Source organism: Polypterus senegalus, chromosome 4 (genome assembly GCF_016835505.1).
Source record: "Polypterus senegalus isolate Bchr_013 chromosome 4, ASM1683550v1, whole genome shotgun sequence".
NCBI lineage: Eukaryota > Metazoa > Chordata > Cladistia > Polypteriformes > Polypteridae > Polypterus > Polypterus senegalus.
The window spans coordinates 86,010,929-86,027,039 of record NC_053157.1 but is presented as its reverse complement, the minus strand read 5'-3'; the positions used below and the strand labels follow the sequence as shown (position 1 = coordinate 86,027,039).

Sequence of the window (16,111 nt, the reverse complement as noted above, 5' to 3'; positions counted from 1 at the left end):
ACACCACAGAAATATTAGAAGTGTGTTTACAATAGGTCTCTGGCCCCTGAAACAACATACTGGAGCATATAATTATCAACATCTAAACTTGCATGAATAGCAGTTACAACAACATAGTACTTGATGTATTTATTATTCAGTGAAGGTCAAAATAAGTAACTTTCAGCAGAAAGGTACATCCGTGGACATTACCAACTAACCTGTGCAGGTTTACTGATTTATATTTTAATGAAGTTATAAACATAATTAGCAACAAAACAAAATTACAAACACATTGCATATGTGGGAAATGTAGACAAAGTTAAACACCATAAATAATGAGCAGAACAGAAAACACAATATCAGTTCTTACTCATGTCTGACTATATGTGGCAGTTGCAAGAGTGAAAATCTAAGTTTATATTTGTTTTGCGTTGTCATTAAATAACCACAAATTACCACACTTATCCAAATAAGTGGACACATCATTCAGTTGTTGCTTGTTGTTTAAAATTAATTTTCTTAAGAATCTTCATTCAATCTTCATACTACTTACAGTCTGCTAAGTAGTAATGTCATGATAATAATTTTAGCAACACTAATTACTGTATATTTAAATATGTGTAACAAATATGGACACGGTTACATGTTAATAAAAAATAAAATGACCTTAATTGTGTTTAAATGGAATCTAGCATCCAATCAAATTATCATTTGAAGTATTTTTTTTATTTTATCTTTGTGATTATGAATTGAGTTTTTGTGCAAAAAACAAAAGAGAACCACAGCATACCAAAGGTTCCCACTCACCTTCAGTGGTACCTTCAGTGAAAAGTGAACATGAAAAGTTAATTACAAATACTACAAACTATGTCTTTTATGATGGCAAGACATTGTGGACAATTATTACCAACAATAAAAACATTTTTTTTTATTAAAAGGTAAATCTGATTATAGGATGTATGTTCTGCACAAAGAAGTGAACATTTAAAACAATCATTTTTATTTCTTCTGTAGCCAATACTACAATGCACTATTTCATTTTGTGTTAACTTTCTATGACAAAGTTCTCATGTCCCCATAGCTATAATTGAATGCAATTAACTTTACACATGAAACAGCAGATAAACTAAGCATACCGTGATAACCAGTTGACCCGGGACAGCATCTTCATTTATCACTGCTGCATAGATGTCTCGGCTGAATTTTGGTGCATTGTCATTAACATCAGTCAGATTGATATTAACAGTTGCTACATCACTAAGAGGGGGTGATCCTCCATCAGTAGCTTCTACTGATAAATAATATTCATGAGATTTTTCATAATCCAGATCTTCAATCACAAAAATGGCACCTACCAGAATTAAAAAATTGTGTTAGGTTTAATCAACAAAAATAAGAACAATGAACACAAAAGACACAAAAAATCTAAACAAATTAATTCTCATACCTGTGTTAGAATCAATACTAAATTTGCCATGTTCATTTCCACTTATTATGGAATACACAATTTCTGCATTTGCTTCAATGTCCCTGCTTGTTGCAAAAACCTGCATAATCTGTGTTCCAACAGTTACATCCTCTGAAACATTTGCAACATATTCCCTGTGTTCAAACACAGGTGGATTGTCATTAATGTCCAGCACAGATACTGTAACAGAACATACAGTGGAAAGCCTTCGAGGGGATCCTTGGTCTGTGGCTTTCACAGTAAGAGTATAAATGGCTTGTATTTCCCTATCAAGTGGCTTCTCAAGACTAATAATGCCAGACAATTCGTCAATGGAGAAATGGCCATCTGCAGAATCCACAAAAGAATAAAGAATCTTGCCATTGGCCCCTAAAAAACAGAAAATGTAAATATATAATTAACATTATTAATATATTTATTTCTGACACCATAATGTATACAGTGGAACCTTGGTATACGTCCTTAATTCGTTCCAGACCCTTTGACTTATACCAAACAAATTTTTCCCATAAGAAATAATGGGAAAATGATTAATCCGTTACCATGAAAAAAAAAAAATCCTATTGCTATTGGCATATTATACATTGATGGGGTTGTATAAAATAATTTAAACACTGCTTAATACTAAAATACATAAATACAAAAGCAATTAGATGAAATAAATGAAAATTTTACCTCACTTTACTTTTTAATAACATCTTTGTTTTTCACAATCGTAGATACCGTCGTTCTCGGCAAACGGTATGCAACAGCCATGTCCCGGATACGCATGCCACCTTCATACTTTTCAACAATTAATTCAAATTTACATGAAAAAACACAAAATCACGTTGTGACGATGCAGGTTTGCTGTATGCTCCCATCTGCTGCCGGGGAGCCCTTGAACCCTACACTGTCGGTAATGTGCCTCACTGCTAACCTCATCGGTAAAGCAAGGGGATGGTGAAAAAGTGCAAAGTGCTTTTATTACAACAATTAACAAAACAAGGTATTCAAATTCAAAGTGCAGTCTCCAAAGTTCCAATAAATAATCCATAAAATCAGAAGTGAAACGTGGAGGTTAAAAACAATAGAAAAAAGTCTTCTTAAAAACAATGAAGTTAAAATACAGCATTCTTAAAAAAAAAAAAAAAAACAAGAAGAAGCCCGGTGCCTTTTTACCTGGCGGCCCCCCTGCCTTTTTCTTTTTACTCCCCTTCAAGCCAACTCGGGCTTCTGTTTATCAAGATAAACAGCCCTCTCTCTCTCACTCACTCACCCTCTCGTCAGTTCTTTCTTTTTACTGCCCTTCTAGCTGACTCGCACTTCTGTTTATCAAGATAAGCAGCCCCAGGAACAATCATGAATGCGGACGGTCCCTCACAAGTGCACTTTGGTGAGAAACGCTCACATTGCGACTCACCCTGACAACCTTCAGCCACATAACCACCACGCCCCCTCACCAAGCTGCAAGCGCGGTGATTATTTATTTTAAAGCTGGACTTTGACAGGAGCTGTGGACCCGCTATATCACACACGTGAAAGTTCAAAGAAAGTTATAGCGCGGGTTGTTCACTGAATGCTAGCAACTGGCGCACTAACGCTCGTGGGCATTCGTGGCTTTGTTTTTAGAGAGGTAAACAAGGTTAGCACGCGAGTCGTATTCCAAACAAAGTTCGTATACCAAGCAAAATTTTTCGTGTCCAAACAGGACGTATACCAAGTTGGACTTATTCCAAAGCAGACGTATACCAAGGTACCACTGTATTCCTAAATATTTATTCCTTCCTGTGGCAGTGCTTTAAAAACATAAAATACATTTATTCATTTATGCCAATGTAGCTAATAAGTTCTCAGTTCCAGCTAGAGATATTGCTCTTTATTCATACTGTTCTTTTTTTTTCGTTTTGGGCTCTACTTGAATGCTAAACACCTTTATTTTGGATTGAGTTTAAAGCATACTCTTGTTGTTTATTTTGTTAATCATATTTACTTGACTGAATTGTATTCTGCTTTAATGTTTTGTTTTCAAATAAAAAAAATAAGAAGAGCAACATTCAAATTAAAGCAGGGGGATCGGATAAAATAGCAGATAGCTGAGAACACTTCGGGGACAGTAAAAACCATTTAACAATAATACTTAATATTATGCTGCCCCCATCTAGAGATCTTTCCTGCCTTATGGCCAGTCCTTTCTGAACAGGCTCCTGTTTTTGAATATTAAATTTGGATTTAATTCGATAGGTTTTATAATAAATAAAAAGTCGTATTACCTACAGCACATCCTGTCAAAATATTCTTCCACAATACGTAAACAATTTATTTACTTTTAATCTTTGAGAAAAGTACAATTTGAGGATTGACAATTGCTGAATAAAACAAATTTAGAGAAGTTGTTGTAATTCCTGACACAGTGGAATATGAGGTAGGAAAAAATGGAAATTAGACACAATTTCTGTTTTGCTTTTTCCAAAGCGAGAACTCTGCCCTGTCAGATTGCTTCAGTAGATTTGGCTTTAATGGCTGAATTGTGATCACCAATTTTGTATGTGATCAGCAACTTCCAGATATGAGATCTATTATGTAAATATCCCAAGACATAGTTCAGTGTAAAGATTAACATCTTGAACATACAGTGTCATGAAAGACTACATTTCATTGTTCCAAGGCAAATACTTAAAACTCTAAAAACTAAAACGCAATTCAATTTCCGCTTAATATGTTTATATTATTTAGTTATATCACTGCTTATGATCAAATAACCACTTTATCACTAGAGAACATAAATGAGTGCAATAAGCCACATGAAATAAAATGTAGTCATTTTTGCAAAATAAACAGAAACTGAAAAATCATTATAGATAGTGCACCAAATGAGTCAACTGAAACTGACCAAAGTTCAACAGAGTAAGACATCAATATCTTTCTGCAGTTTAGAAAGTTCTCCTGCAAACTTCAAATACATTCACTCACCTCTCAAACTGATATTCATGCTCTAGTTGAGTAATACTGGCCTAGATTACACAACACCCATTTATTACTATCATTTGGTCGTAAAAGTGCATTTATGTTAGGGAGGATATTCATTTGCAGAGGAAATTGCTCAGATAATGCCAATGATTAAGAATAAGAATGCATTCTGTGGGCTCCAATGATATACTCTAAAATATTCAGACACACAGCATTCTTTAATTTCATTTTTTTCTATCCAGAAAAAAATAACTGTTTTTACTAGAGCAGTTTCAATGGAATGATAAAAAAAAGCTTTTACATTTTAATGAGCTAAAATAAAAATATGGAAGACATGCATAGTCTCACTCAACACTGACACAAACACAAGTCCCACTTATAAATCTTTTGTGCAGTGTTAAAAAAAATTGGTGCATTTTTTTTGTAAATACTCTTATTATTATAAGAAATGAGGAAGAATAAAAATGTTAAATGTAACCAATCCTATAAACAAAACTGGCATGCTTCAAGGAGCTACGTAAGATATAACCCTTGCTTTATGCCCAGAAGCTTTGAGAAAAACAAGGTCCCAAAAATGTGAGAAACTTTACAGAGAGTTTTTTTTGTAACTTTTATTGAATTTATTTAAAGCATGTAACATTTCATACAATCAAATCAAACTTAACAAAACTAAATTCAGTTGAATCCCCACCCATGAGAAAGACAGAAAGGCCAACAAACCAGAGTAAAACGTTTGAGAGTAGTATAGAGGGAAAGGAGTCTTTCTCCCCAATATAAGTGCTTAATCAAAAATATTATTGATTAGATCCTGCCAAGTTTATAAAAAAGTTTTGTAGATTTTTTTCAATTTCAAATAGTATATAACCAGTTACCAACTGACTTAAAAGAGGTGGGTTAAGATTCTTCCAGTTGAGCAAGATAAGTCAATGTGCCAATAGTGAAATAAAAGCAATTACAGTTTGTTTGTCCTTCTCCACCTTAAGCCCATCTGGATGTACACCAAACACCGTTGTTAGTGGATTAGGAGGAGTTGTGACTCCAAAGCTGTTTGAAAGATGATGTTAATTTGGTGCACACCCAAAACATATGGCTCATAGAGGCTGGAACTTGATTGCAAAGTTTGCAGTTTGGATCTTACTCTGGAAACATTTTTGGCAATTTTTAACAAGACAGATGTCCTCAATAGATTTTAGAATTTTAAGTTGAATAATTGTATGCTTTGTGCATATGGAGCTAGAGTGAATTCTGCACATTGCTGCCTTCCACTCCTTTTCTGAAATGTTGAGTGAGAGAATCTTTTCCCAATGTACTCTGGGATCTTTGAAAGCGAGGTACTTTAAAATGTTTTTGTATGTTACAGAAGTGCTGTCTGAGACTTCAAGAATGATCAATTTAATGACCTCTAATTTGGAGGTAGTGAAAGAAATTTGTTGCTGGAAAGTAAAATTTGGAGTGCAATTGTTCGTAGGATGCAAAGACATTGTCTATGTACAGATCTCTAAGTGATTAAATCCCAAATGTTTTCCAGACACTAAAAACTTCATACATTTGAGAATGCGGAAAAAGGTGGTTTTCGTGCCACAGATGAAAGCACTTCCTACATTAGTTCCATATTCTGAGTGAATGAAGCACAATTGGGTTAAAAGTATATTGGAGATAACTTGTATTTACTGGGTTAGAAAACAAGGAATATAAAGAAGTACTGCAGAATTTTATTTCTATTACAGATCAAGCCTGTGTATGTTTATCTATTTCTGTCAATATACAGGTTTTAATATCTTGTATATTTGTCGCCCAGTAATAATTCTGCCGCCTTAGGTCTTTGTAGGGTCACCCTTTGGATATGTGGACGTTTGGAATTCCAAAGAAAAGATGTTATGATTAAATCTAACTTCTTAAATAGTATTCTAGTTTTGCTATATTAGATTCACCTTTACATTTGCTTTTTTCTGTACAGTTCAGGTATAACAGTTTTTGAGAAGCAATTGTGCAAAGGCAATTTATATCTCTGATCAAATTTTTTGGTTAGCTTCTGAACCATCTTTGTTGACTGCATATAAGAGCAGCATGTCTGTTGCTAAGTAATATTTGACGGCATCTGTGATTTTATGTTTTCTGATACATTTTCTGATATGGCCTATCATTTACAAATGCACCAGTATTGTTGATTGCTTTGGTTCAGCCAGGCTTTTGGCTATGGCAGTTTAACTTGCATTTACTTTTTTTTTTAAATGTAGTCGTTGTAGAGTTCTCAATGTTGTTTGTGATGTAGATATAAATTAGTTATGTTTCCACATGATGAAGCAACTTCAACTTTGCAGGTTTTGCAAAATTACTTAGGATTTCCCATTCTTAATTGCTTATTAGAATCTTAAACAGCTAGATTCACTGTTTCTAATTAATCCTTATTAGCACTAATATGCAAATGATAAAGGGACCAGCAATTTCTCCTTATAACTTGTTTCTATTTACACCTGTGGGTATTCATCATGAACTATCTGGTTTAATAAAATACAGGTAGTCCCCAGGTTACGGACATCCAACCTAGACTTATGAACAGGCCGCAGCTGAGATGCATGCATCTCGGTAACTGCCGCGCTGTCATCTTCGGCCTGGGGACGCTGCAAGCAGTGGCTGGACAGAGGCTGGAAGGGAGCGATTTCGCTGCCCGAGCAGTGTAGTGTCCCTCGGGTGGCTCCCGGTGGAAAGCGGTTTCACTGCCCGCCCACCACACACGGCTGTCCCATTCGTTCTCAGTGGCTGGCTAGTAATGCTGCAAGTGGTGGCTGGACGGAGGCTGGAGGGGAACGATTTCGCTGCTCGTGCAATGTAGTGTCCCTCGGGCGGCTCCCGGTGGCAAGCGGTTTCACTGCCTGCCCACCACACACGGCTGCCCTGTTAGTTCTCGGTGGGCAGCTGGTAATGCTGCAAGTCGTGACCGGGTTGTGGCTGAATGGAGGCCATTGAGGGTGAACGGGGCAGTGGGGGGTAACATTGTAGTGTGCATTGGATGGCTGCCTATTGAATGAGGGCGATTCACTACCCGCCTTTGGCCCCACCGTGTTCATTCTCAGTGGGCTCACGCTGCAGACAGCATACTGTAGTGGAGGTGACTATAAGGTGGGCTGGTGATCAACTGCCTGTTGATGCCCCCATTCATTCTCAATAGCAAGCCTGCCTGTACTGTTACATAGCAGGAAGTTGTCTCTTGTCAGTACATCAGGCGTGTTGACGACTGGTGCCTTCCTGCTGCAATAGCATGTATAGTGCTGTGCAGAAGAGCTCATCTTAATCTTTTGTCTCCACCCTTCAACATAGTCTCTGAAACACAAATCTGATGCAAGTGCTGGTGATACAGTATAGAAGAGAAAAACCATCACCATTGAAAATAAAGTAGAAATAATAAAAAGGTCAGAGAGAAGTGAAACTCAATCATTCATTGGCAGAGCACTTGGTCACAGTCGGTCAACAACAGCATTTATTAAATTTATGTACCTGTTCTGACTTACATACAAATTCAACTTAAGTACAAACCTACAGTCCCTATCTCGTAAGTAACCTGGGGACTGACGCCTGTATTTGGAAGGAAACTGAAGACAAAAAAGAGAAGGAGAGTGAATTACTCATTTGCTTCAGGCTACACATCATTTGGATGATATTCCTGGAACAGAGCAAATCTATATAAGAATGACCTGACATAACTGAATGAAAACGCTAACAAGCCATACGATTAATTATGCTGTGTCATGACAAGGATTGGTTTCTAATTAAGCAATTGGGTTTGCTACAAAAACGTGAAGTTATTTTGGCCCTCCAAAACAGACTTTGTTTTGGGGTATGTTTACTATCCTATGATTACAGTTTGAAGTTTCTGTTGCATTTTAAACAATTATTAAATTAAATTATGATGAGCAAACCACAAATACGATCAATTAGATATTAAAATGGATGGAACAATTTTGACTGCATAGTATAAAACAGAATACTAGCTCAAACTGTACTGATTGATTTACTTACTTTTTAAAAAAAAAAAAGGTCAGGTGAATGCACTTCATATTACACTAAACTGATAGAATCCTTTCAATCTTAAAAAAAATCTCATCTATTTTCTTGCTTCTGAGCTAAATTAATGTTAAATATAGAGTAAACAATTGTGTACATTAAAAATAGACAAATTAAGACTATTGTAAAATTTATACCTAACAAAACATGTTTTCTGGGTTAATGCATAAGTGGCCAAACACAGTTTGTGCCTGCAGACACCACATTTTCATTCAAGTGTATATGATCAACAATCTTAACAAACCTAAGGACAGTGAATTCTGTTGTATAGTAGAGTTTTGTTTAATAAGAGTTTTCAAAAATATTATCTGCATGATTTATTAGTGCTATTTAGCCTCTTTCAAGCAAAACAAGGAAGGAAAAAAAAAACAATGCAATTAATCACTTGTCACTACACTGAAAGCTGATTCTCTGATCACTTACCTGAATCAGGATCTGTTGCTTGTATTCTTGCCAATGGTGTCTGAAGTTCTGTATTCTCAAATACTGTTACCGAAAATGGATCTGAAGAAAATTCTGGGGCATTGTCATTCACATCTTCCAAATATAAAGTAATATCAGCCTTGCAAAAATTACCTCCCCCATCTACTGCTTTAACAATTAGATTATATACAGCATCCTTTTCTCTGTCAAGAGGTGCAAATGTTTTGAGTTCACCTGAAAAAAAAGAAACAAAATAATCAGATTTTTTTCTTAGTGCCTCAAAAGTTGTTACATATAAAACATGGTTGAGTCCATTTTAAATTATAAATGTTTTAATACTGAAGACATGCTAACAAGTTTAAAATTAGAAATAATTGTACAACAGGCTGCAAAAAACAATGGCCACCTCTCCAAACTGGCTTAAACTCTTTTAAAGAGCCCTTGATGTAACAATGATGCTAAATAAACATTGAACTCCCTAATGTTTTACAATTCAGGCACATTACCCAGTTGAATAAAGCAATATACTGTCTATAATATCTAAAACTCCATTTTCTGAACCTGCTTATTCAAATATGGATCAAAGGAAACTAAAGGTTATTAAAGGAAAAAGGCATAAGGAAGGAAATAAAGATGGAGAAGAAAGTAGTCATTTGCAGGTTGCACTTATTTACAGTATGTCGATTCCAAGTCACTCATCAACCTAATCTTTGCATCATTAAAATAAAGGGTGTGGGAAGGTGGAACCAGAAATAAAAAAAACTCAAGCAGAATAAAATGCAAACCAATTACAAGACTGGTATGTGTTCCTGGGATTCTGAATCAGCCTAATAAAAACATTTTTTAAATAAATGGGGGCATTTCTTTTGGTGATCCCTTATTTATAATATTAAAATTATTTAGACAATACAGTACAAATTCCTTTAAAAACATAATGAAAACACAAGATATATAATTTAACTTAAAAGTATTAATTGCGCAATTTTAAACATTATCATTAAATGTTATCTAATTATTTCATATATTTCATATCTTATTTATTAAGGCAAACATTACATATTTTAGTGTATTCACGTTCAACAGTATTATCAAGATGAGTTTACTTTGTGCCTATGACAGTTTGTGATGTTGACATATCTCACCCACTGTAACTTTTCTCTGGAAACATACATAAGATAACAAGTGAACCAGTACTGATCAAGCTGCCTTTTCCAGCCACAGAGGCCTAGGAAATTCTGACAGACTCCCAGATGGTGGAGTGCCATAGTAAATATATGCATGGATCTCAAGCACTAATCTGAAAAAAAAAACCCACTAATTGGGATTCAACAGCAAACCCTGAACCTAAAAGACAAATAATTCTTTCCACAAAACACTAATTGGTGTAAAGTCATATGTCTACGAATCATGGGTGAGCAGGACTAATAAACTCTATAGGATCCTTAAATGTGTGTTCATGGAACAATGAAGAATGTACATCTGGGGCGGGGGTCTATGTATGTGGAGTCCAGTGTGTGAGTATGTAAACATGGAGAATGTGAACCTTCCAAAAGTGAAAGACATACTCTTACCTGTATCAGCGTCTAAGATGAATTTTTCAGCTCCAACTCCAAATAGTTTGTACGAGATCTCAGCATTTGATCGGATATCTGCATCAGCTGCAGAAACTTGTAAAATCAGCTTGCCTGAGAAAGCATCTTCAGGAACAGTTTCAGTATAGACCATCTGAAAATAGATGTTTTGAAATAGGAAAACCAGTAAAAAATAAGCATTAATGTAACAAAAATCATGATTACATGCAATATGATCAAATACTTACTATATCCCACACAGAGAACAAATATTTCATATTACAGAAAAACATTCTGCTATTTATCATAACCTAAGCCTAGGATGAATTTGCCACAGACTCCGTATATTTCCACAAAATTTTCACAAAGAAGAATTAAGATTGAATCTCATACACATTGAATAAACTTCCTTTTACTCAGTGCCCCATTGTAGAATGCTCCCTTGGCAATGACTGCACACAAATGTGCTACCACACACATCACACTCACTGCTGTCCACATTCTCTTATGGACTGATTGCTTTTTGCTTGCAAGGGAGCCTTTTAATCCACTCTTCAAAACCCTTTTCTTGTTTTTGCTTTCATTGGGCTTTTATGCCACCCAAAAATTCCAGGGGTTATAGCATGATAAATATTTTTAAAGAAAAATGTATTTCAAGGGTGGCACGGTGGCGCAGTGGGTAACGCTGCTGCCTCGCAGTTAGGAGACCCGGGTTCGCTTCCCGGGTCCACCCTGTGTAGAGATTCCATGTTCTCCCCGTGTCTGCATGGTTTTCTTCCAGGTGCTCCGGTTTCCTCCCACAGTCCAAAGACATGCAGGTTAGGTGGATTGGCGATTCTAAATTGTCCTTGGTGTGTGTGAGTGTGCGCCCTGCGGAGGGCTGTCACCCTGCCTGGGGTTTGTTTCCTGCCTTGAGTCCTGTGTTGGCTGGGATTGGCTCCAGCAGACCCCCATGACCCTGTAGTTAGGATATAGCGGGTTGGATAATGGATGGATGGGTGTATTTCAAATATAATATTATTGTACTTTATCCTTGGAAAAAATTATTTGATGCATTGCTGAAAAATATAAGTTTTACAACTTTACATAGCGTGTTGGCACAAGTTTAGAAGTATAAAAATGATCTGGAAGGAACCAAAGTTTATTTTTTAATTGTTTAACCACCACTAAGGAGAACTTGTAGAGTAGAATTTATCAAACCTGGTCCTCTACTTAAATTCATTGGCCTAGGTATGTGGCCACCAGTGATAGAATAGCATCTAAGGCTCTTGTAGTTACTCCATAATAAAAGATGGTTGGTGAATTTGTATATTTGTTTTGGTTTAAGAACTGCAGAACTGTGTCCAGCAAGCAAGCTCCCGAAATGTGTTCCCTCTGTCTAGCAAAGAGTTAGAATAAATATTGCAGCACACACATTTTTTTTTCTACAGACTACTAAGGCATGACACGCTCTCTATTTAAGCTTGATAAATAAATGTTGCTTCACTCTATATAATTTTTTGTATCTTTTTTTTTTTTTTTACTTCAGAAACACACATGGTCTCATAGCCTGCAGTTTAAGTTGACCAGAAATTACAAAATGACCCCGTGTAAGAGTTAGTATGTGTATGTAATTGAGCTATGTGACAGACTGCCATTCCATTCAGGGTTGGTTACTCCCTTGCACTCGATGTTGCCAGGATAGGTTATAGCCACAGTGATCCTGAAATGGATTAAGTAGATTAGTGTACATGAACATTATTTTTAATATAACTTTTAAATGGCACTTTTAAAGAAGAAAATCAAATTATTGGCTAAGCACTCCTAGTAGAGCTAAAATTGTAACACAGTTGCATTGGTCTTGCTACAGAAGTTCCATTTCTGGAACCCAAAGGTACAAACTTAACATTAACCAGCTTACTTATAGAAAGGAAACATGTGTCTGCATAAGTTATGAATGTCTTTGTAGCCCTGGAATCTACCACTGCTCTTCTTTTCCATGGAGAAGCGACATCACTACACTGGTCTTGTGACTGTTCACTTTCCCTCAGAAGAGCTGAACTACATTCATGTGATTAAATCATCTATTATGCACTGAATGGTATTACTAAAAATGAAAGGAAGCTAACTGCCCCACTGATTTCAGTATGGTACGGTTGTTATCATACTAACCTAGCGTAAGTGGATTCTGTAAAACCATGCTCACAGAAAAAACTTTTCTCTGCTTGCAACTGTACTTAAAATAATTCAATATGTAATGGACTGGTTAAGTGAAAATCTTAACTGCAGCCTCACCCTACAAAGAAAAATCAGTGTCATAGCTGCAATGAAATCCTTTTGAATGTATGAGGTCAGCTGTATAACCTAGGGGTGTGTAAAGGTAATAACTGGTACTTTTTCAGATAGTGTGAGGTTTTTGTCATACAGTGATTCATTTAGCATATTAATGTTGATGTTATCATCTTGTTTAGATAAAGTGAATACCTTTGTTTACTTAAAAGATTGAAAAGCTGTGCTAAGGTAATTATTATCTCAAAGCTAGCATAACACTTACATAGAGAGTATCTTACCATTCTGGCTGAACAGAATTCTCATATGAGCAAATATTAATACTGTAAAAAATAATAAGATACTGAGTAGATGATTAGTTCTAAACTCCCAGTAATTTACAATAATGATAATTTTGTGCACAAGAATCACAATGCTCATAACTGAAACGAGTTATGCATAACTTAAATGCAATGCAGGGCAGTAATCATTATATTGAAATTTGTGAAGCTGGAGGCAAAAATATGTGTTTCTTCCTGTTTAAGCTTACTGTCTAGAAGACAGGTTTTTAAAAAATGAAAAACATGTTATTATGCAACCTCTAGGTAGCTCACATTTAAGGCAGACAGTTCAGGCCTCAAGGGGTTGGAGGCAGGTGTAAGGTGGGCGTTCTTGCTTGGAACGCTTGTGTGTAGCATGTTGAAAGTGAAAGGGACATCTCTTAAAGGATAAGCTCAGTAATTCAGAAATTAAGGTTATTTTTTCGCAAATGTGACATGCTTTCATTTGCCTGGAGCACTTGATGTGTTAAGTGAAGCTATATTATAATTTAATTAAAAAATCTCTCCCTAAGAGGATTAAAATTGCTGCCAATAAACCACTAGTCCAAACGTGAAACAAAAGCTTTACAAGTTACTAGATATGTTCATTTCAAAGAAAATGTCTCAAGCAAATGACAGCCTGTTATGATTCTAAAAAACAACTAACTTCTAAAATCAAAAACCTATTCTTTGACCATCAGTTTATTTAGATTATAATTTATTTGCTCTCAAGGGGAAATTAAAACTTCACAAAAGCACCACATAAAAGAAATAACAGCTGCTACTGTCAATACAGTCTTGTAAGTAGCAATATGATGAGGTCAGATCTGCTTAAATTATGCCACAGGTTTATACTTAAAGTCATTCATATTTGAATAGAGTAGTATACATGAAAGGAATAGGCCTATCAGGCCCTGATTCCTTCTTTGAAGTCACCAGCATTAAGAATGATTCATCAAAAAGACGATGGTATAGTGTGAATCATTTCTGTTGCTGAGTCAGCCAGGATAATGAAACTTACTTTTCCAAGCAGTAACATGGACAAATTCAGTCCTCATTTCAATGTATGGATCACACATTTAGTTTTAATTATACTGTGCTTCATTTTTTATCACTGCACATTCACAAAAATCTCTAGTCCTCCTCATGCTTTATTCATTTCCAGTATTTCATAAAACAGGATGCAGTGTACAGTAAATATCTTTATTTTTCTAATTTTTCTTGTTTGATTATTTACAATGAAAATTCACCCATTCTATTGTTCTCTCCATATAAGATTACATTTTTTCATTACTGTATGTAAAGCAGAGCTGCAACAATTAGTCGATGTAATCGACGACGTCGACTACAAAAATCATTGACACAGATTTTTTATTGTCGATGCGTCATAAACAGAAACTTCAATAGAGGCTCCAGTCACAAAGAACCACATTGGTTTTTGTAACTGCAATGTACTACATGAACGTCTGGGGGCAGTATCGTTTGTTATTGTTTGTCAAGACTGCACACAGTCCTACGAATGAAGAAGAACGTCCGAGGAGAAGAAGAATGTAGAGGAAAATAAATGTGGTGACACCAGAAGGCGTGAGCTTATTCAGTGCTAGTTGGAGCACGCAGGTGGCCAGTTGCTTGTGCTATAACAAGCTTGACCTGGCGGCGATCAAAGCACATGTACTGTGCAAGGCATGTACGGGGTCCACTGAGAAAAGAACAGCATTTATGGCTCACCGTTCAGAGGAACATTCTTTCCTCTGCATGTCCTGGAGTCCTGTGCAGGGCACAGGGCAAGATGGGGAAAAGCGGCCACTGATTACAACTGCAAGAAGGCACGCGAATGAATATGACTAATGTTGCATCCGTGCCACAATGTTTTCCGAAATGTACTATAAGGTCATAAAATGAATAATTCCAAATATCATATATACCTGTGTCTCTGTTTTTTTTGTCAGTGCGGCTTTGACATCATGGGCCATAAGGCGCATAGTAATTCAGCGTAAGCAGGAACACTCAATAAAATTGAATAAAAAAAAATCAAGTGACAATGAGATACAAATAAGGCAGAATCACCAACGTTTGTGTGTCAGCTTTTATCAATCCAGATCAGAGAATTTCCAGTTCGATGGTATCAAAACACCACTCACATCTACAGTTATTCCCGGTTTCAACAGCGTCAGATCCCTGGGGGTGTTTGGACAGTAGTATGTATCGTGATCATGACCGAGAGAATAAAAGTGAAAAAAAGGTAACTTTTACAAGTACTATACATTTACAGTGGCTGTTACAGACGCAAATCAAATGTGTTTATCTATACTAATAAAAGGCAAAGCCCTCACTGACTGACTGACTGACTGACTCACTCACTCACTCACTCACTCACTCATTGACTCATCACTAATTCTCCAAGTTCCCGTGTAGGTAGTAGGCTGAAATTTGGCAGGCTCATTCCTTACAGCTTCCTTACAAAAGTTGGGCAGGTTTCATTTCGAAATTCTATGCGTAATGGTCATAACTAGAAGCTATTTTTCTCCATTTACTGTAATGGAGTTCAGCTCGAAAGCCGTGGGGGGCGGAGTTTCGTGTGACATCATCACGCCTCCCACGTAATCACGTGAACTGACAGTCAACGCAGTGTGTAGAAAGCCAGGAAGAGCTCCAAAAAGCGCTGAAGAAAACATGCATTATATAATTGAGAAGGCAGAGAAACAATAAGAAGCAAGCGAGTGACATATACAGTGTACAACCATATTCATGAGTGCTGCTACTTCGGAAACAAAGCACGGTGTAAACCTAAAGTTTAAATTAAGTTCACAGACAGGCTGCCGCTGGCGTTTGTCATGCCCACAGGTAATGCGGGATACAAGTTTATTGAGAGGACGCAGGATATAAACGAGAGTTTTGATCACTTTGTAACTAGGTTAAAATTGTAGGTGAAGGGGTGTGCTTATGCAAATTCCGAGAGACTGTGTTTGTGGGGGATTGACAGTTAAGGCGGGTGGGGGAGTCACGTCATCATCTCCCCTCCCATTCACCTCATTTCGCTCTGAGATGAGCTCCGCAGCTAACGCAGTAGTGATGAGAAGTTCGGATCA

At 36.4% G+C, this 16,111-nt stretch overlaps 1 protein-coding gene across 5 annotated transcripts in view; it reads right to left on the bottom strand.

Moving 5' to 3' along the window:
• Positions 1 to 16,111, bottom strand: part of fat1a (FAT atypical cadherin 1a) — a 194,763-nt gene that overhangs the window by 45,255 nt on the left and 133,397 nt on the right. For all 5 annotated transcript variants that reach the window (XR_005633345.1, XM_039750959.1, XM_039750961.1 and 2 more), the window contains exons 12-15: positions 10,456 to 10,609; positions 8,885 to 9,118; positions 1,430 to 1,819; positions 1,119 to 1,333 (exon numbers count right to left, since the gene is read on the bottom strand). Coding sequence is in view for 4 of the 5 variants with exons in the window: in XM_039750959.1 (XP_039606893.1) it covers positions 1,119 to 1,333; positions 1,430 to 1,819; positions 8,885 to 9,118; positions 10,456 to 10,609 (993 nt within the window). In the remaining variant the exon portion in view is untranslated. The remainder of the gene's footprint in view (positions 1 to 1,118; positions 1,334 to 1,429; positions 1,820 to 8,884; positions 9,119 to 10,455; positions 10,610 to 16,111) is intronic.